Source organism: Polyodon spathula, chromosome 16 (assembly GCF_017654505.1).
Source record: "Polyodon spathula isolate WHYD16114869_AA chromosome 16, ASM1765450v1, whole genome shotgun sequence".
Taxonomy (NCBI): domain Eukaryota; kingdom Metazoa; phylum Chordata; class Actinopteri; order Acipenseriformes; family Polyodontidae; genus Polyodon; species Polyodon spathula.
The window spans coordinates 2611913-2632300 of record NC_054549.1 but is presented as its reverse complement, the minus strand read 5'-3'; the positions used below and the strand labels follow the sequence as shown (position 1 = coordinate 2632300).

At 43.1% G+C, this 20388-nt stretch overlaps 1 protein-coding gene across 3 annotated transcripts in view; it reads left to right on the top strand.

Annotated features, from left to right (window-relative positions):
• The first annotated feature begins 62 nt into the window (after positions 1–62).
• The window catches only part of LOC121328648 (coiled-coil domain-containing protein 30-like), a 32488-nt gene continuing 12162 nt past the window's right edge, over positions 63–20388 (top strand). Inside the window, exons 1-16 of one of the 3 annotated variants that reach the window (XM_041273552.1) lie at positions 63–1833; positions 5176–5358; positions 6674–6794; positions 7200–7378; positions 9447–9536; positions 10400–10483; positions 11463–11610; positions 11962–12033; positions 12723–12838; positions 14339–14425; positions 15577–15680; positions 16598–16790; positions 17394–17510; positions 17921–18046; positions 19109–19225; positions 20108–20268. In XM_041273552.1, coding sequence (XP_041129486.1) covers positions 1816–1833; positions 5176–5358; positions 6674–6794; positions 7200–7378; positions 9447–9536; positions 10400–10483; positions 11463–11610; positions 11962–12033; positions 12723–12838; positions 14339–14425; positions 15577–15680; positions 16598–16790; positions 17394–17510; positions 17921–18046; positions 19109–19225; positions 20108–20268 — 1916 coding nt within the window. In that variant the 5' untranslated portion in view covers positions 63–1815. Of the gene's footprint in view, positions 1834–5175; positions 5359–6673; positions 6795–7199; positions 7391–9446; positions 9537–10399; positions 10484–11462; positions 11611–11961; positions 12034–12722; positions 12839–14338; positions 14426–15576; positions 15681–16597; positions 16791–17393; positions 17511–17920; positions 18047–19108; positions 19226–20107; positions 20269–20388 lie in introns of all 3 variants that reach the window. The other 2 variants (XM_041273551.1, XM_041273550.1) reach the window with 2 other exon arrangements.

The following is a 20388-nucleotide window of genomic DNA, read 5'->3' as shown; positions in this document are numbered from 1 at the left end:
ACGAGTCCTGGTCAGCAGGATAAAACATATACAAAGATTGCCCAACGTCAGCAGCTAGGAACATATTTTGTTTGTACAAGGTGTTCTGGAAACACTCGCATCTTCTGGGGAGTAAACTACTGCAGAATGTAAATAAGTAATTAAATTAAAACAACAACATCAATATTGCTCGTAAATGTAATACATAACGGTTTAAATTTAGTTAACAATTGTTTTTTGTATTTCTCATTGCATTTTGAAACTGGTTTATTTTATTTGCGGTGCTGTATCCCCCTCCCCCCTCCAAACTGATGGTTTGTCCCGTTGCCAAGGCTCCCTGCGGCCTCGGCAACTGCGTTCTGCGCCCGGCTGTGGAGATAAGCGCATCCCTGGAGCAGAAAACTGCCCCCCGGCCACCGACTGCCCCGGTGTGTGGAGACTGGATCGGGCAGGCAACTCTATAGCCCGCAGAAATATCAGATCGTGGAGTCAGCACCCCCAGACCTTTTGAAAACGGTCTGTGGCAAAACAACACAGCGAGTGCAGATACTGCTGAACCCCCCCAGAGCCGCGGAGAGGAGCGAATCCAGAGAACAGGGATTACTGATCCGGGTTTCCGCTACTGAAAACTGGGTTCGAAAAACACCATTTTTAACAAGGACGCGGTGTTCTCCGTCTAGACAGACAGTGCTGCTGTGCGAAGATCCAGTCACACTCCGTCCTGCTCATATGGGGGAGCCCGGCATGGACTCACTTGTTGAATAGCTGTGCGCGGTAGGATGTGATTAAGACGTGATGCAGATACAGTCAACACACCGACCGAAGAATCCGTAGATGTCCCGTATTGAGTCCAATATGGACCCAAACATAGTTCAACAGTGTTGCTGTTATTGTATTGGATACAGTGTACAACGTACGAACAAAAGGATCTACAATTTAAAATCGCTACACCGACAATTGCAACTTGAACCCCGCACCCAGAATAGGCACATCTGATGCAAAAGGGATTTTTTTTCAGTAACATTACGAGTAAATGGAACGTCGTTATATTTAAACAACCTCCAAGTAAAACTAACTGTGAGACCAAAAGTATAATTTAGAGCAGCTGTACAGTACTGTGTATTCTGGAGAGTGAAAACATAGCCTTATTTGGGTATCGGTTTGACTGTGACAGCTGCGCTACCATCTCGTAAGAATGATTTTAGGATTCAGCACCCCTGCCTAAAACTAAAGCAACAAACACTTAAACTGGCCTGTTGTGTTAAAAGGCGACTCGAAGCGTGTTTCAGAGCAAGCGTGGTTGAATGAAGGGGTGTTTTAAAGTGACAATGAGGGATCCCAAGACACCTCGCCGCATTCACCCTCACAATCTGAGCGACTTGCACTCGCTAGCCCTCAGACAGGAAGCGTTTTTATAAACTTGTGTATTAATATAACATTCTGGGCGCAGTAATGCATATACTTATTGCTGAAACTTAACAAACCCTCAATTAAAAAAATAAAACCGCTCAAGAAGTGAATGTTACGGGTTTGTGAGTGTTCAACTACAGGTCTTTGTATGCGCTAGCTTCATGCACCAAAGGATTCACTGCACTGAATGTTTGCAAAGATCTCTGTGAGGAGAGTTAAATAATTGATCCAGTGTACGAGGACGGGCACGTCGAATTAATGTTTTATAGAAGTGTGAACTTTAACGAGGGTACAAATAAAACCACTGCTTAGTTGCGTAGTTTTTTTTTGGAGCTGGTATAACCAATCTCGATAGATCACACACCATGGACTGTTCATACAGGGTGCGTTTGTAGGAGGGTTTTCTGTAGCCCCAGCGCAGAAGACATGGACAATCCTCCACAGGTAAATATTGCACGCATTACTGCCACATTATCTCTATACTTGTATTTGAGCCCCAGGTCATTTGGTTGTTGCTGATTGGAGATTTTGTTAAGGTTTCTTATGTTAATTGCCTGTTAGATGATTGGAACATTAACACTAGTCCCCATTTCCCTGTGTTTGAAGATATTTTTCAACTGCACTAGATCATTTGACCTACAGCCCAGGAAGCGGCAGTTTATTTCTTGTAATGTCTCACAGTGTAGGCTTGTCAGAAGCAGTGCCCTTTCCATAAGGGAGGGAAGAAAAAAGGTATTTTTGTACTTTTCCCATGGTTATGCTATGTATTTACCATAGTTTACCCTGCTTTGCCATGTTTTTGTGTGCATTACCATACCTCTCTATGCTGTGCAATACTTATCTATGCTTTACCATATGTTCACTTTTGATTTATTACACTATATAGCTATTACTATAGGAAACCTTTATAAGGGATGTAATGATGGGAAATTCTATACCAAACTGCTGCCCCCAAACCCCCCCAGAAACCCACACCCTGCCTTTGAATAGATCTAGAAGCAAGCGCACATGGGTGTGATTGTCCTCTAGATTGGACCTGCAGCGCTGTGATGTAGTTTAGTGTGGAGTTTACAGTGTATTTAGGGACTGGATTTGATAAGGGGGAATGAGATGATCTCATTGTATAGAATTCTGGTTCACTGGGGCTTCTAATCTCACAAAGAGGTGCATAGCTTCTACTTGGTTTCATATGTTGACCTGGTAGACTCATCAAAACTACCTCTGCTTAAAGTAGCAATGGAGCACAGACATCAGGGATATTAGTTGCATCCCCTGTTGTAAACCTTAACCTCAAATAACGCCCAGTTTATGGCATAACAATACATCCTGAGCGTCAACTCCACCCTAGTTTTTTTTTCAGAGCAATAATATTGAGATCAGATATTTTACACAAGTCATTTAAACATTTACTGCATGAGTGTGATATTTATAATACATAATACTTATTTTTATCCTTTTCATTAATCTTTAACCCTTTAAGTACCAAATACATTTGCTTTGAAAGAAAATCAGAACACAAACCCTACTATGTCATTTGAAAACTCCCACTATGTACTGTACACTTGCTCACAGTCTGTGATGAGGGAACACAAAGCCACTTTGTGGCTTGGAACTTGGTTTCAGGAGACTAGGTTTCAGGCCACTGCATGGCGCACCAGGGGAGACTTGGGGTTTGAAACAGTAAAGTTGCCTCAAACTAGGTCTCCTGGAACCAGGTTTCAAGCCACTGTTCCTGAAAAAGCTGCTTCTCTCTACAGGTGTGCATTACAGGAACTGAATATTTTGCTGGGGATTTGAATAAAAGCGCAGTGAAGATCAGTTATAAGAACTGTTATATTTGAGGGATTTTACTCCAGTGTGCCTTTATTGAACGAGGCTCCAGGGATGTCACTCAAGAATTCCACAGTTAGCAGAGCAGCCGTTCCACAGAGCCCAGGTGTAGGGATAGAAGCTGGCAGACAGACACAGCTCAGTGGGCAGGAATTATAATACGTCAGGCAGAATCAGAAGAACCAGGAATTGTACCTTTGAGAAACAGTTGCCCCTTCTCATCAAATTCAGGGCTCTTTTTAAAGCCCTTTTTGTTAAACTGTTTTGAAGCCCGTTCAAACGTCCTTGGGCCTCTGTTTGTAGTGGGACCCTCTCGGGTTACGATGCAAACAGACGCTACAACCGAACGTTTTGTTAGTGAGGCATGCAGTCTGGGTGTCTGTGTGAGTGCGTTTCTTTTGCATGGTGTGACTGGATACTTCACACTGCATGGTAAGAGAGAGTTATCCAGTTTTAGCAAGGCAGGCTTGCATTCTTTAAGTGTTTGTTTCTGTGGAGTATAGTAATGAAACCGTGCAGAAGCTGCTGAGCTGTTAGATTGCACGCTACCATTCCAACCGTTCTTGAAGTCTGAACTGCTCAGTTCTTGGATTCCACAGTGCTGCCAATCCTAATTGTCATTCCTAAACACACAATACATCCCTGCCATGACTGTACATTTAAAATAAGGGCTATTAGTATGATGATAAAGTTGAAGCACCGAAAAGCACCCAAACCATCTGTTTTAGCAAGTTGCTAAGTCACTGTAATTTAGCACTGGGGTTCCCGGTCTCCAGACCCCCATGACATTAGGTATCCTGACTGAGGACCCCCACCGGAAAGTTTGATCCCTTTAGTGAGAGAGGTTGTTAGTTTGTGCACCACGTGGCAGTGCTTCTACCAGATGAGCCACTCGGGGACCTGGAATCAACTTTTCTAAGTTTCATACAGTATCATATTTTCTTACATTAAGGCACTGATTGCTTGTGACAGGAACAGACCTCCCCTGCTGCTGCTGCTGCTGCTGCTGCTGGTGGCTGTTGCCCCTCTGTGCTGAAATGAAGGGTTTGGGTTTCAGTAATACGGAGGAACATGTCTCTGCTGGCCCTCTCCAGTTCCCTGTGTAGGGCAGCCAGACAGTTCTCATGGAAACAGCCCAACACCAGAAAAACGGGCTGCTGGGGAGTGTTATATACAGGCTTCAGTACAGTACAGCAACCTCTCAGCTGCACAGATTTACTCTGGACATACCCAATCTGCCTCATGTGGAAGTGGGTCTGAACAATGCACCAGACTTTCTCCGTAAGTGCACTGTGGAAGCATTAATAACTGTGCAGTCATCATTACTTAAAGCACATTAATATACAGGGAGTGGCAGGGCTAGAATGGGTCCAGTAGTTGAGGTTAAAATGGGCAAACAGCTCAAGGTGTCGCAATTAAAAAAAAAAAAAAAAATGTATTTGATAATGTCTGCTGCTCTAATTGTGAACTTACTGTTTTAAAACTGCTGGGAATTTTTTAAAACTATTTACTGTTGTTCTAAAATGTATGTTGTTTTCTGTTGGTTCTTATTTTTTCCTAAGATGTTAGGGTTCATTCTAGTTCAGAGGGAAATGCAATCCAATGAAAAGAACCCTTGTGGGTCTCAAGATAATGTTTGTTGCACAAGTAGTTTTTTTCTCACTGGCCGTGTCCCCTGGACAGATCCACTGAGATATTTTCTCTTTCAGTGAACTGTTGTCCTCGTTCTGGAAGTATTGAGAATTAGCAAGTGAGTGCAAAGGAGGAGAAATCTAATGTTTTCAGCAGTGTTGAATACTTTATCCCTGTGTGTGCTAGAAGGAGAGTCGATTGTATCAACAAAATCCTCTTTTTGATATGAAGGAAGTTGTGACACTGACTGTACCTATGGTGCATTGAGGCCCCTGCCTGTGTGTGTGTGGGAGAGCTCACCTATGCTGCTGTTGTTGTCTGCAGGAGCAAGCTGAGCTGGATGACATCCTCCAGAGGCTGAGGGAGGATGCGCAGGAGCCCGGAGCAACGGCAGACGAGCGGCTGCGTCACCTGTGGCGTCTGTACCTGCGCAGCGAGGGCAGCCTGCGCGCCCTCGCTCAGGACCTGGAGGAGGTGCGCTTGCAACAGGTAGCTGAGATGAAAGAGGTGAGGACAGGCAACTAGCATTCACCCCCAAAAATACTGAAGAATGAACTCCTGGTCTTTGTTCCTCCTGTACCCTGAATTACTGAACTGAACCAATTGCACCTCCTCCCAGGTCTCACTCAGTTCATTATTTAATGATACCAATAAACCTTGGAGGACTCCGGACCTTGAGGGCCGGGTTTCTGCACCCTGCTGTAGATAATCGCCACATCTTCAGCAACACAGAACAAGCGATTAGCGCTGCAAGATTTCAAAGTACAATCCATACTAACCAACAGTAAAAATAAATCTCTCGGGAGCAAACTAAACCAAGTACAACCCCTATCAAATTGCCTATGAAAGAAATGAAACACTTCTGCTCAGTAGAACATGTGTTATTTATTTCACACCTCATTTAGTAATTAGTTTCCCAGTTCTTGTTGGAGGACAGTGTTGGCCCCTCATGTCATTGATTTACAAAGGACCCCCCTGTGTTTAAGGGAATCTCTAGCAGAAAAGGTAGTGAAGATTGCTTTTATCACAGCGTATAGTAACAAGACAAAGCAGCCCTGTTGCATGATCAGATTTACATTTCAACATTCCTGTTCTTCAACTACAATACAATATGAACCATTCAGAAGTGCCTATTTAATGTCTCGTATGTGAAAGTTTATTTATATCAAGTTGTTTCAGAGTCTCTACCATGTAATTCCTGAGCTGTTTAAACAACATATCCTCAGTCTGTTACTCACAAGCCTTTGTGTGATGACAGACAGGAATGTACAGTAGTTTCAGTGACAGGGTGGCAGATACTGGAAGACTCCTGTTGCACTGCAGTTTGAGCCATTCCTGGTTTCCCTTGCCCGCCGACCTTGCAGCAAAGTTGTTATTGCAGGAAAAGAGAAAGGTTTTGAAACAGTGTTATCGCAATGAGCCATCTTAAACAAAAGAACCTGAAAATAAAAGAAAATAAAGTGCCACACAGCCCTACTCCAGTGTGGAGTAAAAGAGTAGATGTGAATATCTTGATAGACAGTGCTGACCACTGGGTTTGAGAATCCCCTAGGTTAACCCACCCGCTCCTCCTCATGTTGATGTGCTCCTCAGATTCCTCTCTGCAGTGCGTTTCTGGGTGTCTCGTAATGTTTTCCTGTCAGGTATTTTGCACCACCCCACTCTGGCTGGTTCAGCCCTCTTTGGAGCCCAGCCAGGGGGTGTGGAATCCTGCCAAGCTGAAACCCAGTCAAGTGTGGAGTCCTGCTGAGCTGAAACCCAGCCAGGGGCTGTGGAATCCTGCCCAGCTCCACATCTATTAGACTCCGCTGTGTGCTTGCAGGTGGAGAACTATGTGGATCACATCCGCAACCTGTCTGAGGAGCGCGAGGCCCTGACCGCTGAGTATGAGCGAGAGAATGAGCAGCTCCGTGGGGAACTGCAGCAGCTGAGGCTCGAGCAAGGTGAGCCAATTACAGCCTGCAGAGACCAAAATAGAAATCAACAGAGCCAATCAGTGGCCTGGAGAGAGCAGAATAGCCAATCAGATGCCTAGATAGACAGTAGCAATCAGAATAAAGAACAGAATAGCTAAATCAAAGGTTTAGACCAGAATAACAAATCAGAGGCCTGGATGGACCAACAGCCTGGGAGATTAATGTAATGAGCCAATCAGAGCCTGAGAAGTCAGTATAGTGAGCCAGTCTGAGAGATTAGTATGGTGAGCAATTAAAATGCCTAATATGTTGGTGTACACCAGTATACATCACGACTGTTGAGAAGTAACTCAAGTAGGGTAGCTCCATATGTTGCACCAGCAAGTACCCAATGTGCAGTGAGTATTAATCCAGTGTGTGTGTGTTGTGCAGAGGCCCATCTGAAGGAGGTGGAGGAGATGCTGGATCAGGAGGGCCTGGCTGAGATCTCCCACAGCAGCCCCAGCGAGCAGATCGCCTACCTGCTAGTGGAGAGAGCCACTCTCCTGGAGAAGCTGGAGAGCGCGGAGAGGAAGCTGGATTCCCAGAGCTACACAGGCAGCCTGCGGGAGGTACATCTACAGGTACCCGGCTCTCTGAGCTCACACAGGAACCCTGCCTGACTCTCAAAGAAACACACAGCAGGGCAGCGTGATTAATTGATTTGAAAACAAATTGCATTCAATCCTTTCATCCTTTCTATCTGGGACTTGTGCTTCCTGGGACCATTCCACTGCAATGTGGAGCAATGAGATACACCTGCATTGTGAGGGACTCTTATTCATAACCCTTCTGGCTTACCCTTTCTTACTTATACAACTGCCGTCCCCACTGAAAAAGTATCCCCCCTAGAGCTTCCAAACAGTACGCTTTAAAGACAAAATATCTCTTTTCACGTCCAGCATTTTAAATATAGAATTAAAAAACATATGACAGGTATACGAGGTAGTAAAGATAAGATTTAATCGGTGATTGAGTTAGTTTGAGTTTGTGTTAGTTCCTTCAGAGTCCTTATCCTGGTTAGGAGTGCTTCTTACATCCAATATGGGTTAGAGTGTTCCAGGGAGAAGGAGTTATAGCTGTACTCTGGTGTACTTAGAGCTCTGTTGAAGGCATAGAGATGCTTTAAACCAGGATTTGCTGGCTGAAAATGATACAAAGTGAATCTGAACTGCGACATCTTCACATTAGTTAGGATAACTTCCAGATTTCATACCCATATTAGATTACCCTTGAGAGTGTAGCGAACAGAGAAACCCCATAAATCTGACCTCTTATGTATATGTATTTTATAGGTCTCAACAGTACAGATCTCAATGCTGTAGTAAACATGTGTTTTCTGTTTTAAAACATGATATCTGGTACTACCCTTGGTTAAACAAACCTCTGTTTGCAAGCCATGCTTTCAGTTAGTGTTGGTGGAGAAATCATCCCTTTCAATGTCTTCTTTCCTTTTATTACCCATAAGCGCTAGTAACATTCTGTGGCCCTGAAGACACCGCTGAGGTGAAATTACAGAGGAAGAGTCACATGTGAACAAAGCATAGAAACTGAGAATTTTCTTAACCTTGTATATAAGCTTCAATTTTTCGTTTTTTTAAATTTTTTGTTCAGTTCGGGGGTGTTTTTTCGTTTTTTATTATTATTATTTGGCAGAATCTGTTATCTTTGGTTATTACGCGTCTGTTTTTTGGTTTGTATAATAAATTGCAAGTACGTTTCACCAATACATATACAAACGTTAACTTACTGTGTTGAAGTGAGGGTGTCCACATTTAGGATTCAGGCCATTTAGGTAGAACTCCAGATGCATTTTGAATCCGAGAATTGTGAGAAGTCTTTCCTTTCACGCATGTCTATCACACTGTGATGTTGGGGTTCGGATGTGGTTTTATTACTGCAGCTTGCACCTTGTACACATTTTAAACACTAATACATGACTTCATACTGCAAAGCAAACCAAATGCTGGTAACAGATTGACTTATTAGCCTTTTAACAGTAAATATGTTTTATTTATTAAAATTATATAATACTGATGTTTTATTAATTTATGTTTTACACAAATTATTATTTTTTAAATATAAATGTTAACATAACTTTAAAATAAGGACTGGTCCTGAATTTATTAGTCCCTCCCCAGTCACAAGTCACTCAGACTAGTATAGGTAGGTCTACAAAAAGTGCTGACTGGCCAGTAGCAATGGCTTTGCACACTGCCTGACTTCTGAAAGACATTTTCTTTATGTAGAAAGAGTAGTGAATGATTGACATTATTAACAAATATATTGCCAAAACCCAGGTTTATTGGTTTAAAAAAATAAAAACCGAATTTTCTAAATACGTCTTTTGGGGTGTTTTTTCAGATATTATCAGTTACCAAAAACTTCAAGCCCTACTTCTGTAGTACCAGATGTCATGTTTTAGAATGAAAACACATGTTTGCTATAGCATGTTTATTTCAAAACCACATGTTCGAGACCTATGTAGTCATTGACTGGGCAAAACAGGAAAGGTGGAATGTTATTATTTTGTTTGTTACAATTGCTTAGGGCACCCAGAAGAAAGGGTTTGTAAAGAAGGGTTTGCAAAGAAGGGTTTGCATCAGTGTGTGTAACGCATGCCTGCTCACCCACTGTTAGGAGGAGCTGGACCAGATTCGACAGACACTTGAAGAGGAGCTTCGGCAGCAGAGAGAGTCCATGCAGCGCACCAAAGAGACCATGAACAAGGTGAGTGATACAGAGCAGAGCCTGTTACTGGAGCTGAGGGGAGGAGCCAAGACCATGAACGAGGTGAGAGATACAGAGCCTATTACTGGAGCTGAGGGGTGGAGCCAACACCATGAACGAGGTGAGTGATACTGAGCAGAGCCTGTTACTGGAGCTGAGGGGTGGAGCCAAGACCATGAACGAGGTGAGTGATACTGAGCAGAGCCTGTTACTGGAGCTGAGGGGTGGAGCCAAGACCATGAACGAGGTGAGTGATAGAGAGCAGAGCCTATTACTGGAGCTGAGGGGTGGAGCCAAGATCATGAACGTGGTGAGTGATACAGAGCAGAGCCTATTACTGGAGCTGAGGGATGGAGCCAAGGATGCTGGCTCGTGCACCGACCTGCAGGCAGAGCCAGATTAGTCAATAGACACAATTTGATATTCATAAAAATATGTATTAAAAACTTGATCACAACAGTCTTTATTAAAAAACGTGTTTGAACAGTGTCGTCCCTGGATCTCAAAACATGCTTTTCGCATTTCTTAAAAAAAGAATTATTTCTTAAAAACCTGGCGTTTTTTAAAAAAAAAAAAAAAAAAATTAAAAAAAAAAAAAAAAAAAAGTGAGTTGCAGGTTGTTTTTGTTTTTTTTAAATTAAAAGATTTTGTGTGGTTTTCCTTTTGTTGATTTTTTTTTTAGTTTATTTGTGTGTGTAGACATTTACAAAACTGAAGCTGAGAAAGCGTTGCTGTACTTTCAAAGCAGGTTTGCTTGTGTTAAGTGCTCCCCTAGACCCTGCAGTGTGCACCCTGTCCCCGGCAGTGCAGTGACGTGAGCTCTGTTCTCAGTGATGACGTTATCCACATTGTCTCTCCACAAGGACCCCCTGTCCCCAACCACGAGCTCCTGGAAGAAGCTGTTTGGCGTCCGTACGGCAGCACAGGGCGCCCATGCTGGTGCTTCAGTATGTCCACCTTCCCTCCTGCTACCTGCACTAGAGCTCTCTACTGACCACCGCACTACGGCCCCTATGAGCCTCTACTAACCACTGCACCAAGGTCACAAAAACCTTCTGATGACCAAGCAACCCGGGCTGAGCAGGACCACCACAGGCACATCAATACAGAGATTAGTCTTGTTATAGAAGGCAGAAGCACATAGTCTTTGAACAGTTGAAACCATTTATAATCCCACTGTATAAAGATCGCACACTAATACGATATCACGGTACAGTACCGTGGTCTGTTTAGCTGTGTACGACCTGTCAAAATGTATGGAAATGTTACCACTGTGGTAAAGCTCAAGCTATCATTACGTTACAGTGCCACCTCATTGTCATTGAAGATTGTCCAGTAAGGGAACAGCTTGAGAGTGTGTTAGCTGTTTTGTATGTTTTGCCTGTGGTGCCCTGCTGCAGACCTGCAGTAACTTCATTAACCAGCGTGACAGTGATGAAGGTGTAGCTCACTCACGCCCACAGGTCCTGGCATGGTCTCTCCAGCTCCAGACAGTGTGCATGTTCCCAGCTTCCAGCTCCATTAACCACCAGGCACCGACCAACTCAGTGTAACATCACATCAGGGAAAGCCTGGGCCAGAGTTGGCTAGATCCTGTACTACATGTAACACCAGGGTCTCTCTAACTCCTCTCTGTCTCTGGGATCCCCCTCTCTAATTCCTCTCTGTCTCTCTACCTTTCTCTAACTCCTCTCTGTCTCTCTCTACCCCACTAACTCCTCTGTACCTCTCTCTAACTCCTCTCTGTCTCTCTACCCCTCTAACTCCTGTCTGTCTCTGGGATCACCCCTCTCTAATTCCTCTCTGTCTCTCTCTACCCCTCTAACTCCTCTGTACTTCTCTAACTCCTCTCTGTCTTTCTCTACCCCTCTAACTCTTCTGTCTCTGGGATCCCCCCTCTCTCTGACCTGCCCCACTCCCTTGCAGACCCAAGATACCGAGCTGTCGAGTGAGCGGCGGCGGCGGGAGTGTGCGGAGCGGGATCTGGATGAAGCGTCTCGCCGGCTCTCCATGGCGCACAAGGAGATCCGCAGGCTGACCGACGAGCTGGACATCGCCAGGAAGGCAGGCAGCGGTGAGCAGTGCAGTGGAGAGATGCAGCTTTTATACATTACACAATGCATGCACAAATGAATGACTGTGAGGACAGCCTCTTTACTGTAGAGAGTGTATGCTTTGCAAAGATCTTTATACTGTTGTTCAGATCACATTGCATTGGACATTTCAGTGATATTCAGTAGCAAGTAACATACGTTTGAAATTTGCATCGACTTGTAATAGCTTCAAATTACAATATTTAATATTGTTGCAAGTTTAATGATATTGTAGCGGGTGCTTTTGTGTTCTTTTAGTGAGTCTCCACCACTGAATTGTGTTGTTCCAATGAAAGATATTTGTAAGACTTGTGGTTGTTTTCTCCTGTCAGACCCAGAGCTACATAGAGCACGTCAGGAGGTGGAGCAGCTGCGAGTGGAAGTGGAGGAGCTGAAGGAGAGCGGTAAGGTTTTCAGTAAAATACAGTGTGTCATTAAGTATATTTCTAACAGCGTCTTCATATTTAGGTGATACTTTAGGTGAATTATTTTCTTTTATTAACACGTAAATGTGTTAAGAATGTCTGAAAATGTGCACCTCCTATCAATGTATTTGGATTGTGTTTGAGGCATGCAGAACATCTGTCCCTAACTCCCTCTTGAAGCTCATCAACAGAAATAGGAAAGATAACTGCGACTACAATATACAATACTGGCCACTAAGAGGCGCTGTTCGCTGATTCTCCAACCAACAGTAATAACCTGAGAGAGAGAAAACTGACAAAGTCCTTTCAGATTTAGTGCAGGCTCATATAAAATCACATTGGATAACCAGATGTCAAAGTGATGCGCCTTTCTTGACCAGCAATTCACAGGAAATATACATTTAATTTTGCATGTCTTTGTTAAACCTTCCTTAATGTCCCACACCAAACTGTTATACAAAATTAGTATTTGCACATCGCTGTGTGCGGTTGAGTAGCAGTCTAGTATTGTATCTACATTTACCGTTTTGAATCCCTGTAGTCCCTGAACTGTTAAGCTGGAATTGGTGTTTGAATTTTTTGAAGGAATCCCTTTTTATTTTACTATGTGTAGTAGCACATTCAGGAAGCTTGTAAATGTAAAGTAACACATATGCTTGTGTCCTCAGACCTGCTGGAGCTACAGAAGGTGAAGGAGCACAACGTGAGGCTGGATAAAGAGATCCTGTCTCTGAGGAGCCGCGTGCGCTCGCTGGACTCAGAGAGGAAGGCCCTGCTCCAGACGGTGTGTTCATTACATCATCAACACATTACACACTGTCGTTACATCAGCAATAAACTTGTGTCATTTGTATCATCAGTGTGAGGGTGAATCTGCCTCTTCCATTTCAACTGCTGATTTATTAACCACTTCATATTTTTTCAATGTCGTGAAAACTGCAAAGTCTAACGGCGCCCTCCATTTCAACCTGTGACACACATTTTAGATGGTAAAGACCTAATGCTTTGACATATTGTCAAGCCTGTCCATAACATACATCTCACATCAATTGACGACTGTCAATTCAAAATAAGAGCTTTTGGTTGTTAAACGTATTTTCTCCACTAGCCAACAGAGAAAAGAAAACAGTAGCCCATCACAGTCTATTCTAATATACTAAACTGTTACACACGGCCATTGTATGTTTAAAAGTGCACTGTATACAACATGAATATAGCATTTAGATTTCAAGGCCGTGTCACTAACATACTTTGCATAAAAATGTGTCTAAACAAAGCTGTTAAGGCAGGAGAAAGGCAGACAAAAATCAAGCACATCCTATCGGCTTAATTTTGTAAACTGAAATAAATCACCAACAAAATAATGATATTGCACAGAGGGGAAAGTGGAAGAGTTTGCCTGCACTGGGGAAAATAAAGAAATAGTGCTGGGGAAGGGCTAAATTAATATAGATACGACTTCCAACAAACACCAACAGAGAAAAAAACAACTCTAACAACTAGATTTGTTCCCACAGAAAGGAAGTGGTGTCACATATATATCATAATATGAAACATATGTCACAATGCAGTGTGTGTATGGGCGTGCAGTGTCTTCTGGGAATTGTAGTTTTTTCTGGTCACTTTTTAAAATCTCCTTCAGTAAATTGGGTGCGAAACCAAATGATGCAATTTCCACTATTGAGCACTTCACTCATAATTATCCATACTTAGTACAGCAGTGCTCCAGCAGGGGGCGGGAGGGTGTGAGTGGCTCCTCCATTTAAAACCAGGGATCAGACTACATCATCTGCCATTGCTAGTACTGTGCTTAAGAGCAGATAGGAATTTATAATAGAGGCTTGCCTCCTCTGAGGAAAATAATCTCTCTGGGCTCCAGCATTACTGTTAATATAGGAATGTTGACTTGGGTTTATTTTAAAATGTTGTTTTTCTTAAACTTTATGCATTTTGTTTTATTGAACATTATTATATTATAATGCTACACAACTGTCTATCTGTCTAGCTATCTATCTATCTCTCTCTCTCTCTCTCTCTCTCTCTCTCTCTCTCTCTCTCTCTCTCTCTCTCTCTCTCTCTCTATATATATATATATATATATATATATATATATATATATATATATATATATGTATTTTACTTTTAAATTTTGAAGCACTGCCTCCCTTGTCTCCTGTAAGGAGACTGTACTGGTGTCTACGTGGTTGGGAGAATGCACTTGTGAATTCTGCCTGAAAGGGGTATGACACAGTGGTAACCAGAATGTTTCAAATTCATTTGAAAGGTGGAAAAACTGAAGAAGGAAGTGCAGGAAAACCAGGTCAGAGAGACTGTGTCAGAGCTGGAGTCTCAGCCTCTACAGTTGAACCAGGTAAATTCAGGGCTTCAGCAAGCGTGTCTCTCAAAGGTGAATTCAGAAAACTCTGTGTCTAGCAGACTAGCATGTCAGCAAGCATCTCTCTTAAAGTATAGCATAGGTCAATTTAGGGCTTGAGCAAGTGTCTCTCTCACAGTGTAGCACAGGTAAACTCAGGGCTTCAGCAAGTGTGTCTCTCTCACAGTGTAGCACAGGTAAACTCAGAGCTTCAGCAAGTGTCTCTCTCACAGTGTAGCACAGGTAAACTCAGGGCTTCAGCAAGCGTGTCTCTTACAGTGTAGCACAGGTAAAACCTCAGTAAAGTTTACTCACTGTTTATATCATAATTTACCCTTTGCAGTACAGCATAAACACGCATTGGACCGAATTCTCAAAGCCATTGACTCCAAATTGTCAAAACACACCCAATAAAATTTAAACTAGAAATAAACCACTCAGGCATTTCATTTACAGGCTTGTAAGTAGCCTTCAGCTTTTTTTAAATTGCCATTTTTTTGTTTTTTTTTAAATAACTTTGAAATAGCTTCAGTCCAGTGCTGTCATTTCTAGAAGTTAACCACTTCAAATATTCATTGCCATTTTGCAATGCTTTCCCCATGCTTCTGTGATGTAATCTTTGCCTGTAAGGTATAATTGACAATCTATTAAAACAAACCTCTATAACAGTACTGTACATACAGTAGAATTACAGTGCAGGTGCATCCTATAATAAGGGCTGCATTTATTTTACTTTCTCCTTTATGTAAGCAATAATTTTACTGTACTGTACCCCCGGGACATGTGTGTATTTATGCATCATACACGACTATCAAAGTAAACGTATGACTTGGGGGCTGTATAGTCAGATTTACATAATTAAGCAGAAGAGTTTCCAAAATAAACTGATTGTAGAGGGTATCACACCATTCATTTCGATAGGGATTTGATTGGGACTGGATTAGATTTTACTGAGAGAAGTCTTGTGACAGTATTACACTCAGACATTTTCATTCACTGCAGTACACTTTATCTTGTTTGTTTGCAGTTTGTTCAGTTCAGATGAAGGTCCCTAAAAAAAGGTGCCCCGCCAACAAAAACTAGTTTGAGAATATCTGCACTAGAGTGAATGTCTCTTCTCCTGTGCTTTGTGGTCTCCTCTCCTGCAGACTGAACCCAAACTCCTCAGCCAGGATGGCGCCACTGCCTCCCTGACACAGACAGCGTGTGCTGGAGACACAGAGAGCGGTGACCACCAGCAAATCCATGAGAGGTACAAAATCACATACAGCATGTGGGCTTTGTTAAAATACACGCTGATGCACGGGGTTATATATAAAACAATCTGAGATCATGTTACAAAATGCAATGTGAACACAAGTGCGCGCCACCTCTGGTCTGGTGTTCCGAACATTCCCCACATCCGCAGGGCTGATGGTGAACAGCTCAGGTTTGTGCAGCTCTTTTTAACGAAAAATAAATATGTTCGGCTCCCTAACTTCCTATTGGAGCGTTGGCTTTTGTTTTAATTTAACCCTTTAGGATCAAACCCAATTAAATATTTCAACTGGGACGTATTAGAAATGCTGGTAACCAATCAGAAAAGCCGTCATGAGCAGCGCTCCATCACTGTATAAATGACTGCAGCCTGTATTCAGTCATGTGATACAGTCGGCATACAGGTTATACGAAATAGATTGATACGGAAACATGCTTTATCATGCTTACTTCAAGCTGGCAACACCAACCCCCGAGTCAATAGAGTCAGCTATACAATACGTTTAAGTTTTGTCTCAGCTTTAGTGATACAAGGTGCTGTGTGCAAAGATAAACACAAATCCAACACCTCTCTATGGACCGCTTCAGCGCTGAGTCACTCATTGACGTCACTCAGTCTTGTGATTATCTACCTTGTTAACCCTCAGAGACCATGGATAGAACCCATAGACAGAGCACTTCTTTTGGTACCCTTTAATTGGATATGGAAGAAATAGTGAATATGAAATAAACTGGCCTAGACTGTAAACTTGCTACTGTTTAAACACTAAGGCTGACACATATATTTGACCTGCATATTTCTGACAATGGTTAAACATTTAGACAAAATTCAAAATGTGTAACAATGAAGGCCCCTGGCTTCCCTTGTGCACAACAAACTAATCTTGTGTATTCCTGCCCTGCCCCTGGCAGGTGTCGTCAGGAGCTGCAGGTCCAGGGCTTTCAGGTTCAAGAGCTGCGCAGGAGGCTGCTCAAGCTGCAGAGAGAGCATGAGGAGTTGGGGGAGCGCAACGAGGAACTGGAGTCCATCCTGGGAGAGACACAGAACCGAACCAAAGAGGAGAGGGAGCGATTTGAGAGCGAGACTGAGGGGCTGCACAGGAAGGTCAGGCTTCAGGGATATGCATTTAGAATCGGAAGAAACGGATTGTGCCTTCTGCAGTGCACTGATTAAGAGCTGTATACGAGGTATTATTGTATCAGTGAGGCATGACGCAACCCTCTGTGAGAGCTATGTGTGAACAGCACTCTTCATTATGATCAGTGTGATTATAGTGAGGGAGCAGGAGAGGGGTGAAAGAGGGGGTGCGGTGGAGAAGGTTGTCATTGTGATCAGTGTGTTTATAGTGAGGGAGCAGGAGTGGGGTAGAGGTGTGACACTGTGCTGAGAAGGGGATAGTTGGAAAATGTGGGACCCACGATTTGAGCGTTTGAAGTTATGGAGGATGCATTCAGACCTGTGTGTGTGTGTGTGTGTGTGTGTGTGTGTGTGTGTGTGTATTATATATACACACACAGTATTTATATATAATATTTATAGTTAAGTTTATTGGCAGTATAAATGACAGGTCAATGTGAAAAGGTAAACAAGAAGGATCCAGCACCATCACATATTACACGTCTGAACAAAACATTTAGAAACCGAAGATTTCAACAGGAATAAAAAAAGCTGAATTCGTTTTTTTTCGATTTCGCTTTTCCCCTCCAGATCACAGGGCTGGATGCAGAGCTGTCCAGACTGCGTAAGAAACAGCAGCAATGGGAAGTGGAGGGCGTGGCTGTGCCCAGCTCTGAGATGAGTGATGCAGAGCAGGCCCTACAGCAGGTGAGGGGGGGGGGACCGGCATCGCGTCCTGCTGGCCTCTGATTGCAGTGCAGCAGGACCTGTGCAACGCTCAGGCCCTTTCAGCCAAACACAGACAGACATTCAATTATTACACAGCAGCAGCACAAATCAATCCCAAATCACGGAAATTACACTCAACGATGAAGTTATACTGCTAAATATATTACAGCTGAGCACCACAGAAAGCAAAGGGATAACAATGTCTGGTTGTTGAGTAATTTAATCTTTTGCCTGTTTTTGAAGAGTGCGTGATTATCTATTCAAGGATATAAAGGTATTTTGTAACAAATACCACTCCCCCCAGTACCGCAAACCAGCACAGGTCTTTCATTTTGTGTCAAGCCAGAGTGTGTCTTCCTAAAAACAAAGGGGGTCTCTTTGAACGCTAGCAGCTGAAGAGCAGCCGGGACAGGGAGGCGGTGTTGGAGGGGTGTCTGATGGAGGAGAAGGAGTGGAGGAAGCAGCTGGAAGTGGATCTGAGTGCTGCACAGAGCGCACTGAAGAAGAGCAAGGAGGTACTGGCAACACAAAACCTCTTCTTCTTCTTTGTTGGAAATTGGAATGGAATTTCAATAGCACACGCTCTTGAGTCATGGTGAAGGTGTCGGGAAGCAGTGACTTAAACTTATACTACAGTATTTCATGTTAGATTTCGAAATGTTACATTTTTCAGTTGTCAGTTCTTCATGAAGCATATGGAGAACTGCAAAGCAGTGTGGGTGTTTGAACTGGGTCTGTGTTTTACAGTGGTGTTATTTCTTGATTTTAGTATTGGTCTTAATTATTATATTACACATTTATCACCTTCAAATTACATATTGCCTAGGGTACATTATTATGTTCATACTTTAAATTAAATATTTTGGATTTAGTTTAATTATTAACCTTTGGCCATAGCATATATATATATATATAAACAAAGGAACAAATCACTTTGCTACATCCCCTTTTATACCATCAATCATGGACCCTTAGTTAACGATTGCAACCGCTCCTCCAATCCGCGGCTGCCACATTGTTTCTCTTCCGCGTCGATGATTTAGTGTACTGTAGATGACCTTTTTCTAGATGACCGACTTCCGCCTAATCCTGGGAATGAATCGTTTGGTTATCCAGTCCAGGGCAGTCTGTTCCCTTTACACAGTGCCGTCACAGGTCGGGAGGGAGATTTATCACCAAGAATCATTCTATCTCTGTCACACACTTTTATGACTTTTCCCAAAACACTTACAAACATCTTTCTGGTAACATGTTTTTTTGATTGACCAATTAAATGCTGCAAATAGGTGTGATCCTCCTAATGTATGGTACACAAGTCTACGTCTGAATCGGGGACCAACAGTTTAAACAGGTAACTGGTTAATTTAAGTGTGCCATGCCAAATTAACAAACAAAATAACATAAAGAAGTATTGTATAACATGCTGTCGTTGTAGTCTGTTCAATTTGGATGGAATCAGACATCCACAGATATATCGCTGAATCTCCCATGTGATGAATCAAAAAGTATGTAATCAAGCCTCAGCAATGTGCCCTCAGTGACGTGAAGTGTCTGTCCGCTGTCCTGCTGTTTGTCAGGAGCTGCAGCAGTGCAGGGCAGAGATGCAGAGTCTCCGTGCCTCAGTGGAGGAGAGCAGCGCCCTGAACACCAGCCTCACCCAGGCCCGGGAGGAGAGGACCCTGCTGGAGAGGAAGGTGAGAGCCAGTGTTATCAATGAGAATACACTGGCAGTGTTACAAGACACAAAGGTGTGCCCAAGTCAATTGTTGCCAGTTTTATTAGAGGAAAAGTTGTGTATTTCCATACTCCTCCAACAGAACCGTAAGATAGATATATTAATGAAACAACAGGTTTCTGGCAGACAGTGTTGGGTTTATTATATATAGTCACTAACTGCTTTCAGAAGTCACAACGCTCTGCAGTTGCTTCTAGTCACATAAGATTCCTTAAAGATATTTCTACAGTGGTAGTTGTTCTTGGTACTCCAGTTGCAGCTGTAGTGTAAGTTAGAACGTTGTGTGTAGGGTGTCGCTCCGAGTTATAAGAGGTGTCATCTCGTGCAGTTTTGGTGAGAGGACTGTAAGGCCGAGCTGAGGCATACATTCGCTACACAGGATACCGAGTCCTTAACAGTGATTGGTTGATTTCTCAAACATGGTTTATGATCTGAATACAAATGCTGCTAGTTGGGCAACAATATTTTTTGCTTCAAACTAATTTACAGCCAACAACGCACTCTTCCAGACCTTGCTATGTATTCTGAAATACTGTAAGACACTTAACAAGTTCGATTTGAAGACAGTGGAAAAGATATCTAGTCGAAGCATTTGTCACTGAACTTATTATGTTTCTTTTAAGTATTTATAAATGTAGTGCTATTGAGTGTGTAATGGTTCTGGATGATCGTCACAATTATGTGCCTACGTTATTTCCAGTCGGTTCTAACAAAAAGCCACAGCCTGTATCCGGGTAGTACTGCAGACCAGTGTTTTCTATGTGGGGGCATAGGAGGGCCTAGATATGAGCCCGACTGAACGCTGGTTAAAATCCCAAGTAACCCTGTTTGTGGCGCCCAGGTTTGTGAGCTGGAGCTGAGTGCAAAGCGGCTGGAGGGAGATGTGGGGCAGCACAGGGCAGCCTGCAGCCTGGCCCAGGAGGAGCTGAGGGGGTGCAGAGAGAGGGAGGCAGAGCTGAGAGGAGAGCTGAGCAGAGCGGAGAGGGAACGCAGCCCATTGTGGTAAGCAAGCCAGGCCTCTGCTAAAGAGCACCTACACACTGCAGCTTCATCCACTTCTTACTCACCTAGCTGAAAGAAATACAGGAAGAACAACAAACTGTAGAAAACAGCCAGTAACAA